The sequence below is a fragment of the Antennarius striatus genome, chromosome 18, assembly GCF_040054535.1.
Source record: "Antennarius striatus isolate MH-2024 chromosome 18, ASM4005453v1, whole genome shotgun sequence".
Lineage (NCBI taxonomy): Eukaryota > Metazoa > Chordata > Actinopteri > Lophiiformes > Antennariidae > Antennarius > Antennarius striatus.
In genome coordinates this window covers 2,364,070-2,386,198 of record NC_090793.1, presented here as the reverse complement: position 1 = coordinate 2,386,198, position 22,129 = coordinate 2,364,070, and the positions used below count along the sequence as shown (strand labels likewise).

The 22,129-nt window shown below is 43.9% G+C and overlaps 1 protein-coding gene across 1 annotated transcript; it reads left to right on the top strand.

The window, feature by feature from the left end:
- The first annotated feature begins 16,841 nt into the window (after positions 1 to 16,841).
- On the top strand, positions 16,842 to 20,269 carry LOC137612742 (BOLA class I histocompatibility antigen, alpha chain BL3-6-like). Its single transcript, XM_068341420.1, has 6 exons — positions 16,842 to 17,000; positions 17,814 to 18,080; positions 18,534 to 18,812; positions 19,001 to 19,303; positions 19,396 to 19,515; positions 19,612 to 20,269. The coding sequence occupies exons 1-6, from the start codon at positions 16,928 to 16,930 to the stop codon at positions 19,749 to 19,751; spliced, it is 1,182 nt and encodes a 393-aa protein (XP_068197521.1). The 5' UTR covers positions 16,842 to 16,927; the 3' UTR covers positions 19,752 to 20,269.
- Positions 20,270 to 22,129: the final 1,860 nt, after the last annotated feature.

The window sequence follows — 22,129 nt, the reverse complement described above, 5'->3', positions numbered from 1 at the left end:
TAAGGCTAATTGATGATAAGAGCCTTTCGCTAATCAGACATGAGGCTGCTGAGGATGGCAGAAAAGCACTCAAGATATTGCGAGAACATTATGCGGGAAAAAGCAAACCGCGAATCATAAACATGTACACATCGCTTACGAAGTTACGCATGTGTGAAAAAGAGACTGTGACAGACTACTTGATAAGGGTAGAGAATATCATTACAGCGTTAAGAGAAGCAGGTGAAACCCTGAGTGATGGACTGATTGTAGCCATGGTGCTAGGCAGGCTACCAGACTCATTCAAACCACTAGCTGTGCATGTGACACAGAACGAGGACAATGTCACTTTTGCCGACTTCAAGAGAAGACTGCGAATTTACGAAGAGTCTGAGAAAATGAGAATGACCGAACCCAGTACAGATAACGTGATGAAAACGCACGCAAGACAAAGCAAAGGCCAAATCAACAGAAAAGATGAAGATGCGGATATCACGTGCTACAAGTGTGGGACAAAGGGACACATGGCGCGAAAATGCTATAGGAGAGTGTGGTGCAATTACTGTAAGAATGCCACGCATGCAGAGTCAATGTGCAAGAAGAAGAATGGACGAGATGGCGCCAGAAAGTTTGTGGAGAAGCAAGACGGTGACCGCGATTCCCTCTTCATGGCCAAATACGTCCAGAAAGAAAGACCACTGGATAATGTCAAGATGAAAGGGATTATGGTGGACGCAGGAGCAACTTCACACATCGTGAACGACATCGGCAAATTTGAGAGCTTCGACCACTCGTTCCAGCCAAGTTCTCACTCTGTGGAGTTAGCAGATGGAAGCAAGTGCAACGGAATGGCGCAACAAAGAGGCACCGCGGTGATCCACCTGCTAGACAGCGATGGACAGCAACGCAGAGCGCAGCTTCGGGATGCGCTCTACATGCCTTCATACCCACACGACATCTTCTCAGTGTCAAGAGCAACCAACGGAGGTGCGACGACGATCTTCGAGAAAGGGGACAGTCGCATACTTACCAAAGACTGTCGCAGGTTTGACATGCATGAGAGTTGTAACTTGTATTACTTTCCAACTGTTGAAAATTATGCTGACCAATGTGAAGTGTGCCATGATGTACAGACCTGGCATCAGATATTAGGTCATTGTAATTATGAGGATGTGAAAAATTTACAAAGAGTGGTGAGAGGTATGGAGATTAAGGAAGGTTCATCTGGATTGAAACAGTCAGGTGAGGTGTGCACGCAAGGAAAATTCACACAGATGCGAAACAGAGAGCCAGATAGGAAAGCAAAGAAGCCCCTAGAGCTAGTACACACTGATTTAGCAGGCTCCATGCGAACTCCGAGCATGGAAGGGCATCGATATTCAGGTACTATGTTCGTGTACTTTCTCAGGTCCAAGAGTGACAGTCAAGGCCACAGAAAAATTCCTGGCAGACACAGCCCCATATGGGCAAGCCAAGTGTATTCGTTCGGATTTGAATTTAAATGTCACGATTTTCAGACAGTGTTAACCAAAAACAGGATTAGACACAAAACGTCAGCGCCTTACTCGCCCCACCAAAATGGTACTGCAGAAAGTGGTTGGCGAACACTTTATGAGATGAGTAGATGCCTACTAATTGAAAGCGGGTTACCTGATAACTTGTGGAACTACGCTGTTCAGACCTCTGCATATGTGAGGAATAGGTGCTACAATAGACGCACAAAGAAAACAGCATATGAGCTGTTCACAGGTAATGTACCCAACCTGTCCAAATTACAGAAATTCGGATCTACGTGTTTTGCTTACAAGCAAGAGAAAGGCAAAAGGGAATCTCGATGTGAGCAAGGAGTTTTCATAGGCTATGACAAAAACAGCCCAGCGTATCTAGTGTACTACCCAGATGCAGAGAAGGTCCAAAAGTATAGGTTGGTGAAATTCACAACTAAAGCGACAAATGAAAAGGGAACGCAGACAGCTGAGTCACAAACAGCTTATGGGGATATATATATATATATACCATGGTTGACAACACTGATGAGAGGGTTGATGAAAAACCTCAAAATGCACAAGGCCAGAGTGTTCAGAGCGGTGGTGTTAGTACTTCACCTAAAAAGATTGAACAGATGCAGCCAGGTGAAGTCACAGATATTGTAAACAGAAGGAACCCACCAAGAGTCAAAAGGAGACCAGCTCACCTACAGGACTATGAGACAGGTAACATAGAGGACAATCTAAACACTTGCATAGACTTTTGTTACAGGGCAGTGTGCGATGTGCCTCATACTCACCAAGACGCTATTGCGTCAACCAAAGCAAGACAGTGGAAATCTGCTATGATAGAGGAGATGCAATCTCTCAAGGAGAAGGAAGCCTTCACCCTGACACAGTTGCCACCAGGCAAACAGACAGTGGGGGGTAGATGGGTTTATGCACTGAAAACAGAAGTAGATGGATCTAACAAATACAAGGCAAGGTTTGTAGCAAAAGGCTACAGTCAGAAACCGGGTACCGATTATGACGAAACATTCTCACCTACAGCTGACACGACGAGTGTAAGAGTTGTGATGCAAAAAGCAGTCCAGGATAACTTAGTGTTACATCAGATGGATGTGAAAACAGCTTATTTTCACGCTCCAATTGACTACGAAATTTATGTGGAGCAACCTGAAGATTTTGAAAAGGAATCAGAAACGGGTGAAAAACTAGTATGCAAGCTACAGAAATCCATTTACGGGTTAAAACAATCTGGGAGGAATTGGAATACGTTGTTGCATACATGTTTAGTTGAAAATTATTTTGTACAAAATTCCGCTGATACATGTGTCTACACACGGGAAAGAAACAACGAGAAAGTAATACTAATCATTTGGGTTGATGATCTCATCATTGCTGCCAACAGTAAGAGTGTGATGAAAAATGTGAAACGGATGCTAACTGAAAAGTTCAAAATGAGAGATATGGGGAAACATGTGTTAAACATGTGTTCAGGTACCTCAAAGGTACTTCAGGAGAAATGATAAAGAAAAACTAGGCCTAAGAGTCTATAGTGATGCTGACTGGGCATGTGATTCGGCCGATAGGAGAAGTACATCAGGGTATTGTGCCAGTCTAAATGAGGATAGCTCTTTGATTTCCTGGAAAACAAGAAAACAACCAACCATGGCTTTATCAACTTGTGAGGCAGAATATATGGCTTTAGCATCAGCCATACAGGAAGGTATTTACCTTGAGCAACTGCTTAGTGGTATTGACAATTATCAGTATGCACAAACAAAGGTGTATGAAGACAACCAAGGTGCAATAGCACTGGCCAAGAATCCAGTGAACAGACAAAGGTGCAAGCATATTAACATCAAGTACCATTTCATAAGGGAAATTGTTAATAATGGAAGATTCTTTTTGGAGTACTGTCCCCCTGAGCAGGTGATTGCGGATGTTCTGACCAAGCCAGCTACTAAGCTGAAGTTGAAAATGTTTTCAAGAAACATATTTGGCAATTGAATGTCATGGATGTTTTACTTTTGGTTGAATGAGTTGTTTTTGTTTTCCAATTTGATGTGGTAAGAAAAGAGCGAGTGGGGGTGTTAAGTGAGGCTCTTATTTTGGGGACTTCCTATTGTGCCCGGAAGGGGTTTTATGTGAATGTAGTACTCTTGTTCGATTGAGTATGACATGTGTAATTTATGTACAAGTGTTCAGGTGAGCGTGGAAGGCTCCGGTCTAATAAAAAGAAGATAAACTTGACGTTCCGCTTGTCGTTCGTTACGCCGATTCCGTATGAGCATTTCTGATATGGTAACAACTGTTATTTGAAGATTTATAATAAGATGAACATTTAGTTCAGAGAAATGAAATATAATAATTATGTGTTCTGAAAATGGGCTAAAAACATGAAAAACTCACAGATGTGTTTAAGAAGGGTTAAAAAGTTAAAAATGCTAAAAAAGTCTAATTAATTCATTGTTTAATAATTCAATGTTATCATCATTGCTCATCAGTGCTGTCTTGATCCGATCGTCTGAGATCGATTGCTTTGGAGCGCATTCTGACAAACACTGAAAAAAACTGAACAGTATCACACAGTGAGGAAAGCTTTTCCAAGTCTAAAAAGAAACAAGGTAAGAGCTTTTATACAGGCTGTTAGTGCAGAACAAGAAGATCAATATGCAGTCAAAACAAAGAGGGAGGAGGTTGTAGTTCTAAAACACAGTAGCATTCAGGTTAACTGTCGTGTAGTTGCACAGCCTTTTAAAGAGGACTAGACCTTCAGCTAGACCTGAACCCTCAGTGGCCAGATGGTCTTGAGTTCTATGATACACTAGTCAGAGTTCGGAAAGGTGTATTTCCAGTTATCGCTATAGATGTTTCTAACCCAACTGATCATGATGATGTTTTACCAGGGCGCACCTCAATTGGCACAGTGCAAACCATAATGTGGGTTCTGCCAGCCCAGGTCTTTGTGAAGGTTGCCAGACCAGTCACAGTGAGTCACACTAGAGCAAACTCTGAAAGTACCACCAGTGAAAGATGGGATCCCCCTGTAGATTTAAGTCACCTTAGTGAAGATCAGGGACAAGTAGTGGAGCAGGTGCTTCGAGAAGAATGTCATTCTTTCTCTAGGTCAGATAATGATATTGGCTGCATTGACCAATTGCAGATGACGATTTCTCTAAAAGACACCGAACCAGTCAAACGCACATACATTTCTGTACCAAGCCCCCTGTACCAGGAAATGAAAAGTTACCTCCACGACCTGATAGCACAAGGATGGGTTAGGAAGTCAAAGTCTTCATATTCTTCGCCTGTTTTGTATGTTCGGAAAAAAGATGGTACCCTTAGGTTGTGTTTAGATTATAGAGACTTGAATGGGAAAACTCATCCTGACCGTCAGCCTATCCCTCGGGCACAAGACATTTTAGATAGCTTGTGTGGTAAGTCCCGGTTCTCTCTTTTAGATCAAGGTAAAGCTTACCGCCAGGGTTTCATGACAGAGAAAGACAGCCCACTAATGGCGTGTGTTACACCACGGGGACTTTATGAGTGGATTCGCATCCCCTTTGGCCTCATGAATGCTCCTTCCTTATCTGGATGACACACTGGTTTTCAGTAGATCCTGCTGATTTTGAAGCTGTAAGAGCACTAAAAGACATCAGACCTCAGACTGTGGGCCGACTCAGAAAAACGCTTGGTCTACTCGGCAGACGATGTGAGCGCAGACGTGTGTAGCCGCGGTACCCCGGTCCCACTGGCTTAAGTTTATATTTAATTAGGTTTATGCCACTCAATGGATGTGAAATGCAAGTGAAAGGTTTATGACCACATAATCATTTGGAATGTGTCATTTTGAAGTAGCTTTACTTATGAACTGGACTGACTGCTCTCTGGAGAAGGTGTAGATGCAGTGTGATTGTTTGCACCTGGCCACCAGTTCAACGCTACGAGTTGCAAAAAACAATTGTGAAAGATGGCTACACGGTACAAGGCTTTCACGGCTGAAATGGCCGCTACAATGAGACAAATTATCCGTGAAGAAATAACAGCAGCATTGGCCAAAAGTTTCGAGCCAGTGAACAAATGTTTGGAGGAGTTGAAAGGTAACTTGACTAAATGCGAAGGCAAAGTAGCTGCACTGGAGAAAGCTGCGGGTTATACTGATGACAGACTGTCTGAACTTGAACGTATATGTGACATACACAAGAGTGTAGTTATATTTTTGTAATATTAGATAATTGTCTTGTACTTTGAATAGCCTTCATGTGAATTGAGAATAAATGGGGATCTATATTCTAGGAATACACCAATTCCACATTCCGCCACCAGGTGGCCGCTCCGTTTCCAGAGACAGGTTAGCTCGGTGCCCACGTGACGTTCTTCTCCAGATGACCAAGGAAGAGAGGATAACGAACACCGAAACTGACTCTGTCCCGTGTTTTCCCTGTTTATTCAGGTAGGTTTAACGTTGGCACATGAAAAACATTTATTATGAGCACTTTGTATTATAAAACAAAACTTGACTCAGTTTTATGCCAGAAATAACATTACTTTGTAGTAGTTTGATGTATGTAGCGGAATCTAGGGTTTTATGCTAACTTTCATGGCAGCAGCCATTCCGGCCGTTCACTACGTGACATGTAGGTGGTTTTCACTGATGTTATTTTTGTTGCTCCTTTAGTCTTACAAGCTCCTGTTTTGTGTTGTGGATGTGTGATTTATTGTTTACATTGAAAGAGTACATTTCCGTATTTTGTATATTGTTAATTCTCTCCAGGTTTGCCTTGAAGTGCATCCAGTTGTCTTTATACACTATATTATACTGATACAGTGTTAGCCTGTTAGCAGAACAGAAGGGATATTGTGTTTTGTTCATGGTTATTTCTTGATTTATCTAGTTACATGATGATAGAAATGATTACATGATTCTATAAATACTTTAATAGTGATGTGATGATTAAAAACAATAGTCATTAGGGATGTGACGGTACAAAAACAGAATAGACTAATTCTATGCAATAAGCAACATGATTGGTAAAAATCAAACATTATTACAGTATATGGATGCTGACAAATGAAAACATATGGGAATATGGACGTGTATGCAAAGAAGAATGTATTGAATTGATGATGAACCTATGGAGAAAATATGTGTCATTGATATTTTGTGAACATGATTTATGATTGAAATGATTCGCATCTTTGATTTGGCAAAAGTTTTACGCCGGATGCCCTTCCTGATGCAACCCTCTGTATTTATCCGGGCTTGGGACCGGCACAATAAGACACTGGCTTGTGTCCTCTTGCCGCTACATTTGATTTAAGAAACATGATTGTTAATAAATTGAGATGACCAAGGAAGAGAGAATAACTTACACCGAAACTGACTGTCTCGTGTTTTTCCCTGTTTATTCAGGTCTACCTAGCAGAGCAGTTTAAAATATAATCTGTTTTACTAGCCACACCCCTGGGGGGTGTAACATATACAACAAATGATCATTGAAGAAAATAATACATCAAAGAAGAAGATTATCCAGCTGGGGAATCACAGCCGCAAAACCTTTGGCCTGCCGTTGGGTGTGGAAGCAGGTAACCCGACTACGTTTACAGAAAGACTGCTGCGGGAAGTGTTTGCTGTGGATATGGTTGGAACCGGCCCAGTGATCAGCGTGGCACATCGCACTGGTCCCGAGAAAAATGGCTCGAGGTGCATGATCGCAAGGCTGCATAGCTTTGAGATCAAAAGGAAAATAACCCAGAAAGCAGCTGAGTTACGTTCGTTCACGTATAACGGGAAGAGAATCTGGATCCATTCTGATGTCAGCGCTGAAACAATGAACCTCCGAGCAGAGTTTAAAGATATAAAATCAGAGCTATTTGAACACAAAATAAGATGCGGCTTTATCCAGCCAACTGCAACATTGATCCTGACCTTTCGTGAGAAAGTGCACAAGTTCACTACTGCTAGAGAGGCAGAAGATTTCTTCGTTCGCTACATTAAAAACATTGAACCTGATGAAGAGGAGGACGTGAACGGGGCATCTGACTAGGATGAAGAAGGAGAAGAGAAGGGTGATGTCGCATCTCAAAAGGAGGATAGCGAGTCTGATAAAGTTGGCGAGGAAACTGACATGACAAAGTGATACAACATGGAATGGATGCAGGGGTCCAAACTCAGGTACTGTCCTAATAATACTGTTTATAGAAGTTGGATCCTTCAAGTGAAATGAATGGGATGGAACACTAATCAATTTCTATCACTGGACTGAAAATGGAGATGAAATGAGGATATTTATTTATTTATTTTTTCTGTTTTTACTTTATATTTTTTCCCCAATACTTATGCTAATTCATTTCTTTTCTTTTTCTTCCCAGTACTCATTTATTTTATTTTTACGCTATAATTTTATTTGTTATTATTATAATTTTTTTTATTTTTTATATATTTATCTTTACTATTATATTTTTTTAAAGTTAGATAATTTTGATTTTGACAGAGGCTCAATAGCTATAAGGGTTGTGTCATGTTGCATGTGGTGGCATTAGTAGTTTACTGTTGAACATGATGAGCTGGTGGTGCTGCGGTAGATAGATAGATAGATAGATAGATAGATACTTTATTAATCCCGGAGGAAATTGCATATATCCACTGCTCAGGCATTACGTAACAAATAATACTGGATAAACACCAGGAGAAAAAGGAAACACTGACATCACAGGACATACCACAAGACATACATTACACTAACAGACAGGCACATGCAGCACTAACAGGACTTATATACTAAACTATAACTAAAAAATAAACAGTATAAAATTTAAAAATATTACAGTATTAAAATATAAACAGTATAAAATAGAAATCTAAACAGTATAAAATTGAATTAAAATATAAAACAGTATAAAAAATAAATTTTATATATATATATACAACAGTATAAAATTAAATTTAAATTAAATTAAATCCATTTTCAACCCCGTGCTGACCTCGCCACCTCCCCCCCGTTCCTCCTGAGAGAGTCATTGTACCCCCTGATGGCACGGGGCACGAAGGAGGACCTCAGCCTCTCTGTGGAGGCGCTGTGTGACAGCAGTCTGCCGCTGAAGGTGCTTCTCTGCTGGGAGAAGGTGGTGTGTAGGGGGTGTCTGGTGTTGTTCATGATGGCCTTAATTTTAGACATGGTCCTGCTCTCTAGAAGCATATCCACAGACTCCAGGCTCAGCCCGACCACTGAGCCCGCTCTGCGGATGAGTCTGTTCAGACGGTCCATATCTCTTTTCCTGGCCCCCCCACCCCAACACACAATGGCGTATGACAGCACACTGGAGACTACGGACTGATAAAACATGAAAAGGAGCTTAGGACAGATGTTGAAGGAGGCCAGCCTCCTTAGGAAGTACATCCTGCTCTGCCCCTTCTTGTACACACAGTTGGAGTTGAGTGACCAGTCCAGTCTGCTGTCTAGCTGCAGTCCCAGGTACTTATAGCTTTCTACCACCTCCACCTCACTGCCTTTGATGATCACCGGCTGTGGAGAGGGAGGTGCCCGCCGGAAATCCAGAACCATCTCCTTTGTCTTGGAGACGTTGAGCTGGAGCTGGTTCTGTTGGCACCACTCCACGAAGTCAGCCACCAATGCCCTGTAACCCCCCTCATCACCCTCCCGGATACATGCCACTATCGCGGTGTCATCGGAGCACTTCTGTATGTGGCATGTATCCGAGTTGTGCTTGAAGTCTGATGTGTAGAGGGTGAAGAGAATGGGGGATAGAACGGTCCCCTGTGGCGCCCCCGTGCTGCTGGTCACCATAGAAGACAAACAGTCCCCCATACGGACGTACTGGGGTCTGTCCGTTAGGTAGTCCGTAATCCAGCTCACGAGGTAGGGGTCCACAGCCATGGAGGTCAGTTTATCCTGCAGGAGCTGGGGCTGGATGGTGTTGAAGGCACTCGAAAAGTCGAAGAAGACCACTCTGACGGCACAGCCCCCGGCGTCCAGGTAGGAGAGTGTGCGGTGGAGGAGGTACATGACAGCATCGTCAACCCCAACCTTGGCCTGATAGGCAAACTGGAGAGGGTCCATAGCACCCTGCACCTGTGGACGCATGAGCTCCAGGACCAGTCGCTCTAGGGTCTTCATTACGTGGGAGGTAAGAGCGACCGGTCGGTGGTCGTTGAGCTCAGTAGGGCGTCCTTTCTTGGGTACAGGGACAATGCAGGAGGTCTTCCACAGTGACGGGACCCTCCCCAGCCGCAGACTGAGGTTGAACAATTGTTGCAGGGGGTCCCCTAGTTCCGAAGCACAGGCTCGGAGGAGTCTTGGGGAGACCTTATCTGGTCCAGCCGCCTTGTAGAGGACGGAGCCTCCTCAGCGTTGTCGTCACCAGGTCTGCAGTGATGATGGTCTCGGTCGTGGTGGGAGCAGGAGGTTGTGGCGAGGTTGGAAGTCCAGTGGTTGAGGTGGGGCCGTTGAGCTTCGCAGTTCTTGGAGTGGGCTCGGGAGAAGTGGCAGGGGTGGAAGGAGAGGAAGCACAGGAGGAGGGAGCATCAGTGGAGCGGTCTGAAGGGCCAGGAGAGGCCTGTAGGCCAGGAGAGGTCTGTAGGCCAGGAGAGGCCTGGGACGAGGAGCCGGGAGTGGTGGGGGAGCTGAACCGATTGAAAAAGCTGTTAAGTTCATTCGCTCGTTCAATATTCCCCTCCACAGTGCTGCGCCCTTTCCCGTGTCCGGTGATGGTTCTCATCCCATTCCAGACCTCCCGCACTTGGTTGCGCCCCAGCTGCTTCTCCAGCTTCCTCCTGTACGCCTCCTTGGCCTCCCTCAGGCAGAGTCTCACTTCCTTCTGGGCCTTCCTCATCTCCTCCTCATTCTTGCTCCTGAACGCCCGCTTCTTCCTGTTCAGGACAGCCTTGACTTCCTTGGTTACCCATGGTTTGTTGTTGGGGTAACACCTGATTGTCCTGACAGGGGCCACGGTGTCCACACAGAAGTTCATGTAGTCTGTAAAACACTGAGCTGCCCCCTCAATGTCCTCCCCATGTGAGCCCACAATAACATCCCAGTCGGTGGTCTGGAAGCAGTCCCTCAGCATCTCCTCTGCTTCCGGGGACCACCTCCTGACCTGTCGTGTTGTTGCTGGCAGCCGTTTCACCAGCGGGATGTAGGTGGGCTGTAGGTACACTAGGTTATGGTCTGATTTACCTAGTGGAGGGAGGGGGGTGGCGGTGTATGCCTCCTTAGCATTAGTGTAGAACAGATCGATGGTTCTGTTCTTCCGTGTGGGACAGTCTACACACTGGACCATTGTGGGGAGAGATGAGTCCAGGGTGACGTGATTAAAGTCACCAGTGATGATGACGAGCGCCTCCGGGTGCCGGGTCCGAAGAGCAGAGGTGGTCCCACAGATGGTCTCTCGTGCCGTCTCTGGGTCCGCACGTGGAGGGATGTAGACGGCGAGGACGATGACGTGTGAGAATTCACGCGCCAGGTAGTAGGGTCTGATGCTAACAGCTGTTAGCTCCAGATCGCGGTTACACAGTGTTGATTTCACCGTCCCATGTCCCGGATGGCACCATCTATCGTTGGTATAGATGATTAGTCCACCTCCTTTCTTCTTACCGGCGGTGTTCGTGTCCCGGTCCGCTCGTACGGAGGAGAAGCCGGGTAGTCGGACGTTAGTGTCCGGCACGTCGCCAGTTAGCCACGTCTCTGAGAACACCAACAAGCTGGTCTCCCGGTAGCGATGATCAGTCCTGCACAGCGCCGTCAGTTCGTCCAACTTGTTGGGTAGAGAGTTCACGTTCCCCATGATGACGGAGGGGACGGAGGGCTTGACTCTCCTCCGGTTAGCGGCTCTAGCCGTTAGTCTAGTCCTTTCAACTTGACCCGCTCGGCATCCGCGATATCTCCGTCGGAGCTCAGCGGGGATGAGATCGCGTGTTGCTGGGTCTCCTTTGACCCTCAGAGACAACAACTCCTCCCTGGAGTACACTAGCATATTACTATACATTATCTAATTTAACGTTAGAAAAATACACGCAGAAACATAGAAGAAAAACGCAAAATTATGCAAACAAACTCGCTCTGAGCAGAGGAAACTGCAGCCTGCTCGCGCATGCGCAGAAGATGTATCATATATCATGTATCATACCATGAAATATCCTTTTCCATATGTCATAATGCCATGTTGGCTGATGGTGCTGGCATATGCAACATGCCATTTAATGTTGTGTTGCATGTGGCGGTATTATTAGTGATGTGGGAAACGAGAATTGGCCAAATGTAAAGTGGGATGGGGGTGGGGCGAGAAGACAAGGCTACACTATGCTAAGTGACAAATTATGTGTGTGATTGGTTGTGTGTATGTGTGTGTGTGGCTGTGTGTGTGTGTGTGTTTCGTGTCTTACACAATTACAAAATTATGTTACTTATCTAAATAAGAAGAAAAAGCAATCGTTTTATGTGAATAAAATAGAAAATGTGAATAATGACAAAAAGAAAATGTGGAATGTAGTAAATGATATGATTGGTAGAAACCCTAAAGCCTGCCCGTCTTATATCGAAGTAGATGGAACATATTTAACTAAACCAGTTGATATTGCTAATTATTTTAATGATTTCTTTCAGTCAAAAATCAACAGTTTAAGAAGCAACATGAAGCATCTAAACACACACTCATCAACAACATTAATTGGGAATTTAATGCAAAATAAGGACTGTAGATTTAAAATTGAAAAGGTAACTGCTAATGAGGTTGCGGGTCTGCTTGGAAAATGTAAAGATAGACCACCAGGTGTGGATAACTTGGACATAAAATGTATTAGCTTGGTTTCCAGTTTAATTTCTGTTCCTGTTTGTCATATTAACTTGAGTATTGAGAGATGTAGATGTCCTGATGCTTGGAAAATAGCTAAAATTATTCCTCTGGACAAAAATACAGCTGCACCGTTCTCGGAGGCTAATAGCCGCCCTATTGGTTTGTTACCAGCTTTAGGAAAGGTAATGGAGAGAATTATATTTCAGCAAATTCAATTTTATTTTGATGTATATGGTTTGAACACAGATTATCAACATGCTTACAGGCCACGTCACTCCACATGTACAGCATTGACACAGATGACAGATGATTGGCAATGTGATATTGATAATGGAAGACCGGAAGGGGCTGTTTTACTTGATTATAGTGCAGCGTTTGATCTGATTGATCATCCTTTACTATTAGGAAAGCTTAAAGAATATGGTTTGACTAGACCTGCATTAAAATGGATGGAGAGTTACTTAAGTAATAGAAGGTAAACTGTTTTTTTTAATGGTAGCTTATCTGATGTCAGTACTGTTAACTGTGGAGTCCCCCAGGGAAGTTGCCTAGGGCCTTTATTGTTCTCGATTTTTATGAATGATCTACCTTTAATACTACATGATGCTCAAATCTCAATGTATGCTGATGACTCAACCATATATGTTTCAGGAACTACTGTAGAAGAGATCAATTCTATTTTAGAACAAGAATTAAAGTCAATAGTCGAGTGGGTGGATAGTAATAAACTTGTGCTCAATGCTGGTAAGACAGAGTCTATATTAATGGGGACAAAGTATCAGTGGAGATCTGAGCCCAAATTGAATTTAAATGTCAATAATATTCCCATTGATCAAGTAAAAGAGACCAAACTGTTAGGTATTACATTTAACAACATTCTATCATGGTCACATCAGGTTGACAACATTGTTAGTGAAATGGGAAGAGCTGTATCAGTTGTTAGAAGAATCTCTAAAGATCTGCCACTAGATGTCACTAAACAGGTCTTGAATGCCTTAGTTTTGTCACAGCTTGATTATTGCTTTATCATTTGGTCCAGCGATACAAAGGTCGATATGAAGAAATTACAAATTGTTCAAAATAAAGCAGCACATTGTGCGTTAAACTGTTCCTACAGAACTAATGTAAAAGATATGCATGATAGATTACGATGGTTGACTGTTAGTCAAAGGTCTACCTATTGTTTAGTAAATTTCATTCGTAACATAATAGCCACTCAATCTCTAAAAATAATTCATAAAAGTTTATTGAAACATTCTTCCAGTCATGAATATCAAACGAGACATGCAATAGAGGGGAGGTTCAATTTACCTAAAGCTAGGACTTCTGCTATGCAGAGAACTGTCATGTATAGAGCTGTTGTAGGGTGGAACTCACTACCAGCATATATAATACAAGCGAACACAAAAGAAGGCTTCAAAACCATGGTAAAACGGTATCTTTCAATATTTCATGAACAAGACTGAATGCGTTTTAACTGTATTCATTTTTATTTGTATTGATTTGTTTCTATATATGTACTTTGAATCTTGTTTTGTTTATTGAATTCTGTTTATTTGGAGGGAGAGAGATAAAGTAAGAAAATAGGGGGGGAGGGGGTTCCAAGTTTTACTGTTTACAGCGATAATAACCCACTCACATCTTGTCCACAGCAAAGTTGAACGCAACCACTTGTAGGTGGGGTGCAGAAGTGGCTGATTTCCATTTCACAATTAGGTACAGGCCTGGAAGAGATCCCAAAAACAATAGAACTTTGGTCACCAGGGGGCAGTGGTGGGATCACAGGTTAAACCTGTACCAGTCCGTATGACGTGCGCGCTAGCCGGGCTCCCTTCATAACTGAGAAGGAGCTTTGGTGAAAACGCTACACTACTCCACCCTCTCCTTCATTTATAACATTTCAACCTGTTTTCCAGGTGGGTAATCCTTCACAACCACACAAAGATATCACCTGATGTTTATGTCGCTTTTGGTAACGTTTGTGCTTTGATTTGGGTCGAATTTATGTATAAAATAAGCTTATAGAGATTCAAGAACTGTCACTGTGTGTACTGGGGCTCGTTAAGATGGCGTCTCCCCACGTGGGGTTCCGTCATGGTTTTGGGGTATCACTCCTCCATTCTTATAGTTAGACTTATGTTTTGATATGTTTAATGGCTGGCTCCATTTTATTATTTTGTGTACATACTAAGTAAGCAGTGTTACCCTCTACTGAAGGGAATGGTTTAAGACCATGAGGCAGCTATGCAATGTCAATATGTGTTCGGGGTGATTACTGGTACTGTTTTGTATTGAGTCCTGGTGCTAGTAGCATCTTTACATAAACATTACATTACATTAAAAGTGCACTTTAAAATGCAAAGTAAATTAATGACAAGAAGAATGGATTTTGGAAAACGAGTAATGTTAAAGGGGAATGCCAAAGAGTTTCAGAACGTGTTTATTGTTGAAATGTCTTGTGAATCAGTATGATATATTGGATGTATTTTGGACTGATAATGAATGTTCTATGGACATGTAAATGTGAATGTCTAGATAGACAGTGAAAGATACAGTGATATGGATGCTGGGTAAAATAATTCAAATTAAAGGACAAATGCAGACAGTATTGGTTAGAGAGGGAATTTATGGTGAAATGTGAATGATTGTGAATAAAATATAACCGAGAAGGAGCTTCAGTGAAAACACTACACTACTCCACTGTCTCCTTCATTTATAACATTTTAACCTGTTTTCCTGGTATCATATTGTTGTGTCCTGTTACGATGTGTTACAGTGATTGACCGACTGTGGGCGCTGTGATTAGATTGATTAAAAAAAGAAGAGAGAGAAGAAAAATAAAGAGTAAGCACGTTGTCGATACCGAAGTCTCTCGGCTGCATTCTACATTTCATTGGCACCGAATACCACACATATATCTGTTGTTGGGTGCCACATCCTGGTACCTGCAACAATTAGAGTCTGTAGGAAACGCACTACAGATACTGAGCAAACATGTTCAAACTTAAAGGGTGTCATTAAAATATTTTATCACGTTTTCTTCACATTTTTCTTCCTGGAGACGTAAAACAGGATCTTTCCAACAGAATCATCACAGCTGTCTTCAAACCACATCGCTGGTTTAACAGGAGTTGATTCAAACACGTCACCATCATTCCAGTTCAACACTTCTGCTGCTGGCTTGTTGGTGGTTCTTCCAGCTTTCCCGTCGTCCTATTGGTCCTCCTAGGGTCAGGTGACCTGACGCTACCTTGAGATGAGATCTGACAACCACTAGAGAGTTGTCTCTGCTGTTTATCCTCAGAAAGTCTTTCTCTGCTGGTTGCTGCTAATCTAACTAGTTAACCAGGTGAAGGTTGGATCAAGTTGTTCTGCTGGTTGGTTTATTGTCACAACAAATTCTGCTTTGTAATAAAATCCCACATTTTACTCGTGTCTCATCATTCTCACTTCTTTCACTTTAAACAACGATGATTGAATTTATGGAGCTCAGAGGTTGATCCCATGATCATTGACATGATAAATAAATAACATGATAAATATTTATTTTGATGACTTTTTCTCATTTCATGTTTCTGACTAATTCAAACGTTCCTGTGAACCAGAGAACTGAAACGATTGGGGGGGGTTTTCCTGGTGCTTTGACGCCACCTGCTGGTTGGATCCAGATCGTCCTGGAGGATCGAAACGTTCCTTTATTTCCTCTTTAAATGCGTTTGAATCTTGTTTTTGTTTGTCTCACATCCCAAAATCTCCTGGAGAAAACGTTTCTAACTACTAACTATGTTTACTTCAAAGTTTAAGATGTTTTAAAGGAATAAAGATAAACTTGTTTGACGTTAAAAGTAGTTCTACAGAATGTCATGAAGCTCAGACACGGACATCACGGAGGGGAGGCGGCTGGGGAACACACTCTGGAGAAGGAACGATTCAGCACCTCTATGACATGTTCTAGAATGACAAGACGGACTCGCTATTCAGAGGAGTCAGCGCGGGGGCGGGGGGGTCCATCCATCAGGACCGCTTCACTGGGCCTGTCTTCACCGGACGCGTCCTGATGCAGCATCAACCCTACGGATCAGATGATGGGAGCAGATGTCAGAGGAACAGGTGATGCTGACCTGAAGAGTTACCTGAAGGGAAACCACGGGGACTGGAGGTTCCACTGGATCGGGGGGGGGTCAAACTCATTTTTACTGAGGGCCACATCAGTATAATGTCTGTCCTCAAAGGGCCAGATGTCACTAATAAATGTCAGTAAATGTAACTCAGTGTAAAGTGACATGAATGTAACTACTCCTCAGTGATCAGTAACAAGAGGAGCGTCAGCTGATCAAACATCAACAGGGGGGTCACATTTGTGTGGGTCCAGCAGTTTTCAGCGTCCACAGCTCCAACAACACGTCACCGTCAGCAAACTGATCCCCCACCCCCCCATCCTCTGGCGCACTTTAAACTCAGCTCCATTCACTTTCACTTTCGATTCACAGCCTGTGACGTCACCGCTCAGGACGAACTGCCATTGGCTCAGAAGGACGGGGAAGTCCGCTGCTCTCCGTGTTCCGTCCTCACTTCACCCTTGATGGTCGGACTGGAAGCTTCACCAGAGACTCCTGTCGGCTGTTGTGTGTTCGGAGCTGCAGATGCGACAGGTCACCATGACGACCTTGGTTCTGGTGGTTCTCCTGGGAACAGGTGTACCTGGTGCGGCGGGAGGTGAGGTCACGTGATTTCCCGATCGGGAAGGAGAACGACTTTGGTGTGTTTGTAGCCTGCTGGATGGATTCAGGGCTCTGTTGATGGACTTCCTGACATGTTAGCACCAGAGAAATGTTCAGGGGTGACCCAGCTGTCATCTGAAAGCTGAGCAGCTGATCCAGGATCCAGCAGGGGTAGATCCAGGGTAGATTTGTTCTAGGGTAGATCCAGGGTAGATTTGTTCTAGGGTAGATCCAGGGTAGATTTGTTCTAGGGTAGATCCAGGGTACATTTGTTCCAGGGTAGATCCAGGGTACATTTGTTCTAGGTTAGATCCAGGGTAGATTTGTTCTAGGGTAGATCCAGGGTAGATTTGTTCTAGGGTAGATCCAGGGTAGATTTGTTCTAGGGTAGATCCAGGGTACATTTGTTCCAGGGTAGATCCAGGGTACATTTGTTCTAGGTTAGATCCAGGGTAGGTTTGTTCCAGGGTAGATTTGTTCTAGGTTAGATCCAGGGTAGATTTGCTCCAGAACCGGTTTGTCCAACATTCTTGACGTGACACAGAACACAGAAACATGACCTCCTTGTGTTCAGTCAGCAGACGACAGGAAGGATTCTGATTGTAGAAATCCTTCCAGTTATCAGCTGATCATCAGAAACAACAAGAGCAACAGGAAGGAGACTTGATGAAACCAGAGAAGAACTGACTGAACAACAGACGCCATCAGAACCACTTTACTGGAGCTCAGTTCTTGTTGGTTCTGTGTGCAGGAAAATCAAATGTTTCACTGGTTTATGAAACACAAATCATGTTTCTGTTTCTTTCAGTGACTCACTCTCTGAAGTATTTCCTCACTGCATCTTCTGGAGTCCTAAACTTCCCAGAGTATGTTGAAGTTGGGATGATTGATGACGTTCAGATTGTTCATTATGACAGTAACACCAAGAGATCAGAACCCAAACAGGACTGGATGGAGAAAATCACAGCAGATGATCCTGAGTACTGGAACCAAGAGACCAGGAGGAATGAGGGGAACCAGGAGGGGTTCAAAGTCGACATTGAAACTTTAAAGAAACGTTTCAACCAATCTGAAGGTTTGTTTATGTTTCTACTGATAAAATGTTGTTTATGTTTTCATGCTGGAGGAAGTAAACACACACACACACACACACACACACACACACACACACACACACACACACACACACACACACATACACACATACACACACACACATACACACACACACACACACACATACACACACACACACACACATACACAGACACACACACATACACACACACACACACACACACACACACACATACACACACACACACACACATACACACACACATACACACACACACACAGACACACACACACACACACACACATACACACACACATACACACACACACACACACACACACACACACAGACAACTGGATGCTGCTGGACTTCACTGATCCAGTGTTTCTGTCCATCCCATAATAACCAGCACTGAGACTGGATCAGAATAACTCATTGAGTCTCTCTCAGGTTTCCATATTGTCCAGATGATGTCTGGTTGTCAGTGGGACGATGAGACTGGAGAGGTTACTGGTTTTCGTCAGTATGGTTATAATGGAGAAGACTTCCTGGTCCTGGACCTGAAGACAGAGACCTGGATCGCTCCCAGACCTCAGGCTCTCATCACCAAACACAGATGGGATCATAACAGAGCTTTGATGGACTACAACAAACATTACTACACCCAGGAGTGTCCTGAGTGGGGGAGGAAGCATTTGGAGAATGGGAGGAGCTCTCTGCTGAGAACAGGTAGGATCACATGACCTGATGGAGTTTCGTACCGACAACCTTCATGTTTCTCTGGTGTTTGTGATCAACAGTAAACAATAAAGGTGAACGACACACAGACAACACTTCAGATCCATCCCATCAAACAGAAGAACTAACAGTGACTCCTGGTGAGGAGCATCTAAAGTGTGTTTGTGCTCCTCCTCCAGAGCTCCCCTCAGTGTTCCTCCTCCAGAAGACCCCCTCCTCTCCAGTCAGCTGCTTCGCTACAGGTTTCTACCCTGACAGAGCTGCACTCTTCTGGAGGAGAGATGGAGAGGAGCTTCATGAGGAGGTGGACCACGGAGAGATCCTCCCCAACCATGATGGAACCTTCCAGACCAGTGTTGACCTGAACCTTTCATCGGTGGCCCCTGAAGACTGGAGGAGGTACGACTGTGTGTTCCAGCTGGAAGGTGTGGAGGACGACTTGGTCACCAGACTGGACAAAGGAAAGATCTGGACCAACTGGGGTGAGACGGGGGTCGGGGGGTGGAGGTGGAGACACCTTTATTTCCTGCACTTCTGTTCAGGTTGTGACTCGTTGTTGTTTTCTTCTCTCCAGAGGAGCCCACTGACGTGACCCCCACCACCACCACCATCATCATCATCATCATCGCTGTGGTGGTTCTTGCTCTCGTCGTCATGGCAGCCGTTGGGTTCAAGCGTTCCCGACAGAGGACAGGTGACGTCTCTTCCTCCCAGCTGTGACTCTTTGACCTGGTGCTTTGACTCAGCGTGAAGCAAACTTCACGGTGGGATGACGAGTCTTTGTTTTCAGCTAAACTTGGTTCAGTTCCTGAGGACAGCTCTGAGCTCTCTGAGAGACTGCAGCCGGGGGTCGGGGAGCAGCCAGAGGTCGGGGCGCAGCCAGAGGTCGGGGCGCAGCCAGAGGTCGGGGAGCACCAGAATGTGATCTGATCAAATCCATCAGGAGGAGGATCTAGTGATCGATGGTTATTGATTAGAGTCTGTAGGAAACGCACTACAGATACTGAGCAAACGTGTTCAAACTTAAAGGGTGTCATTAAAATATTTTATCACGTTTTCTTCACATTTTTCTTCCTGGAGACGTAAAACAGGATCTTTCCAACAGAATCATCACAGCTGTCTTCAAACCACATCGCTGGTTTAACAGGAGTTGATTCAAACACGTCACCATCATTCCAGTTCAACACTTCTGCTGCTGGCTTGTTGTTGGTTCTTCCAGCTTTCCCGTCGTCCTATTGGTCCTCCTAGGGTCAGGTGACCTGACGCTACCTTGAGATGAGATCTGACAACCACTAGAGAGTTGTCTCTGCTGTTTATCCTCAGAAAGTCTTTCTCTGCTGGTTGCTGCTAATCTAACTAGTTAACCAGGTGAAGGTTGGATCAAGTTGTTCTGCTGGTTGGTTTATTGTCACAACAAATTCTGCTTTGCAATAAAATCCCACATTTTACTCGTGTCTCATCATTCTCACTTCTTTCACTGTAAACAACGATGATTGAATTTATGGAGCTCAGAGGTTGATCCCATGATCAGTGACATGATAAATAAATAACATGATAAATATTTATTTTGATGACTTTTTCTCATTTCATGTTTCTGACTAATTCAAACGTTCCTGTGAACCAGAGAACTGAAACGATTGGGGGGTTTTTTCCTGGTGCTTTGACGCCACCTGCTGGTTGGATCCGGATCGTCCTGGAGGATCGAAACGTTCTTTTATTTCCTCTTTAAATGCGTTTGAATCTTGTTTTTGTTTGTCTCACATCCCAAAATCTCCTGGAGAAAACGTTTCTAACTACTAACTATGTTTACTTCAAAGTTTAAGATGTTTTAAAGGAATAAAGATAAACTTGTTTGATGTTAAAAGTAGTTCTTTCAACCATTTATTCAAACATCAGAACACAACCAATAAACAACTGGATTCTACCAATCAGATCAGGATGTGTTCCAATCAGCGGATGATCAATCAGTCTGTCTGTCAATGCAGGCGACAAGAACTGACGAGGAAAACGTGACGTCACGCGCCCCGTAACGTAACGTCAGCTGATGAGGTCAGAAGGCTGCAGCTCAGGTGACCTCATCCTCACTCAGTTCATGGATCAGTTCAGTCACGTGACTGCAGGTCCATCAGGTCATATCAAGTAAAGGTCTCTTTAATGTGACAAGTTAGGAATGATAATAAGCTGAAAGTTAGAAATTATAATAATAAGAATGACATGGTAAGTTTAAAAGACTGTTGTTAAGTGACGCTCTTATTTTGGGGACTTCCTATTGTGCCGGGAAGTGGTTTTATGTGAATGTAGTTCTCTTGTTCGATTGAGTATAATGTGTAATTTATGTACATGTGTTCAGGTGAGCGTGGCAGGCTCCGGTCTAATAAAAAGAAGATAAACTTGACGTTCTGCTTGTCGTTCGTTACGCCGATTCCGTATGAGCATTTCTGATATGGTAACAGGTTATGGGCCCAGGGCTGAAGATAAGCGAGCGTGAGTAGTAAGTTAGAAGTTCAGCGCAAAGTGTTACGCGATAAAGTTTGGAGCTGAGGAGAAAATTGGCGGGATACAAGATGGCTAGCCGAGCGACTGGACTTTCAGCACCGCAGCTGCTATTCGACGGGTCCGAGGAGAAATACGACCTGTGGGAAACACAGTTTTTAAGTTGCCTACACATCATGGAGCTGAAAGAGACTATCTTGCAAGAACCAGCTCAGCCAAACGAAGATGGCCGGCGGAAAAATGCCGACTGCTACGCCAAATTGGTAAGGCTAATTGATGATAAGAGCCTTTCGCTAATCAGACATGAGGCTGCTGAGGATGGCAGAAAAGCACTCAAGATATTGCGAGAACATTATGCGGGAAAAAGCAAACCGCGAATCATAAACATGTACACATCGCTTACGAAGTTACGCATGTGTGAAAAAGAGACTGTGACAGACTACTTGATAAGGGTAGAGAATATCATTACAGCGTTAAGAGAAGCAGGTGAAACCCTGAGTGATGGACTGATTGTAGCCATGGTGCTAGGCAGGCTACCAGACTCATTCAAACCACTAGCTGTGCATGTGACACAGAACGAGGACAATGTCACTTTTGCCGACTTCAAGAGAAGACTGCGAATTTACGAAGAGTCTGAGAAAATGAGAATGACCGAACCCAGTACAGATAACGTGATGAAAACGCACGCAAGACAAAGCAAAGGCCAAATCAACAGAAAAGATGAAGATGCGGATATCACGTGCTACAAGTGTGGGACAAAGGGACACATGGCGCGAAAATGCTATAGGAGAGTGTGGTGCAATTACTGTAAGAAT

Excerpts from the sequence above, each read along its gene's own strand:
- LOC137612742 (XM_068341420.1), top strand. The coding sequence starts at position 16,928 with ATGCGACAGGTCACCATGACGACCTTGGTTCTGGTGGTTCTCCTGGGA. Across the intron at positions 18,081-18,533 it reads ACGTTTCAACCAATCTGAAG|GTTTCCATATTGTCCAGATG; the intron begins GTTTGTTTATGT and ends AGTCTCTCTCAG. Across the intron at positions 19,516-19,611 it reads GCGTTCCCGACAGAGGACAG|CTAAACTTGGTTCAGTTCCT; the intron begins GTGACGTCTCTT and ends CTTTGTTTTCAG.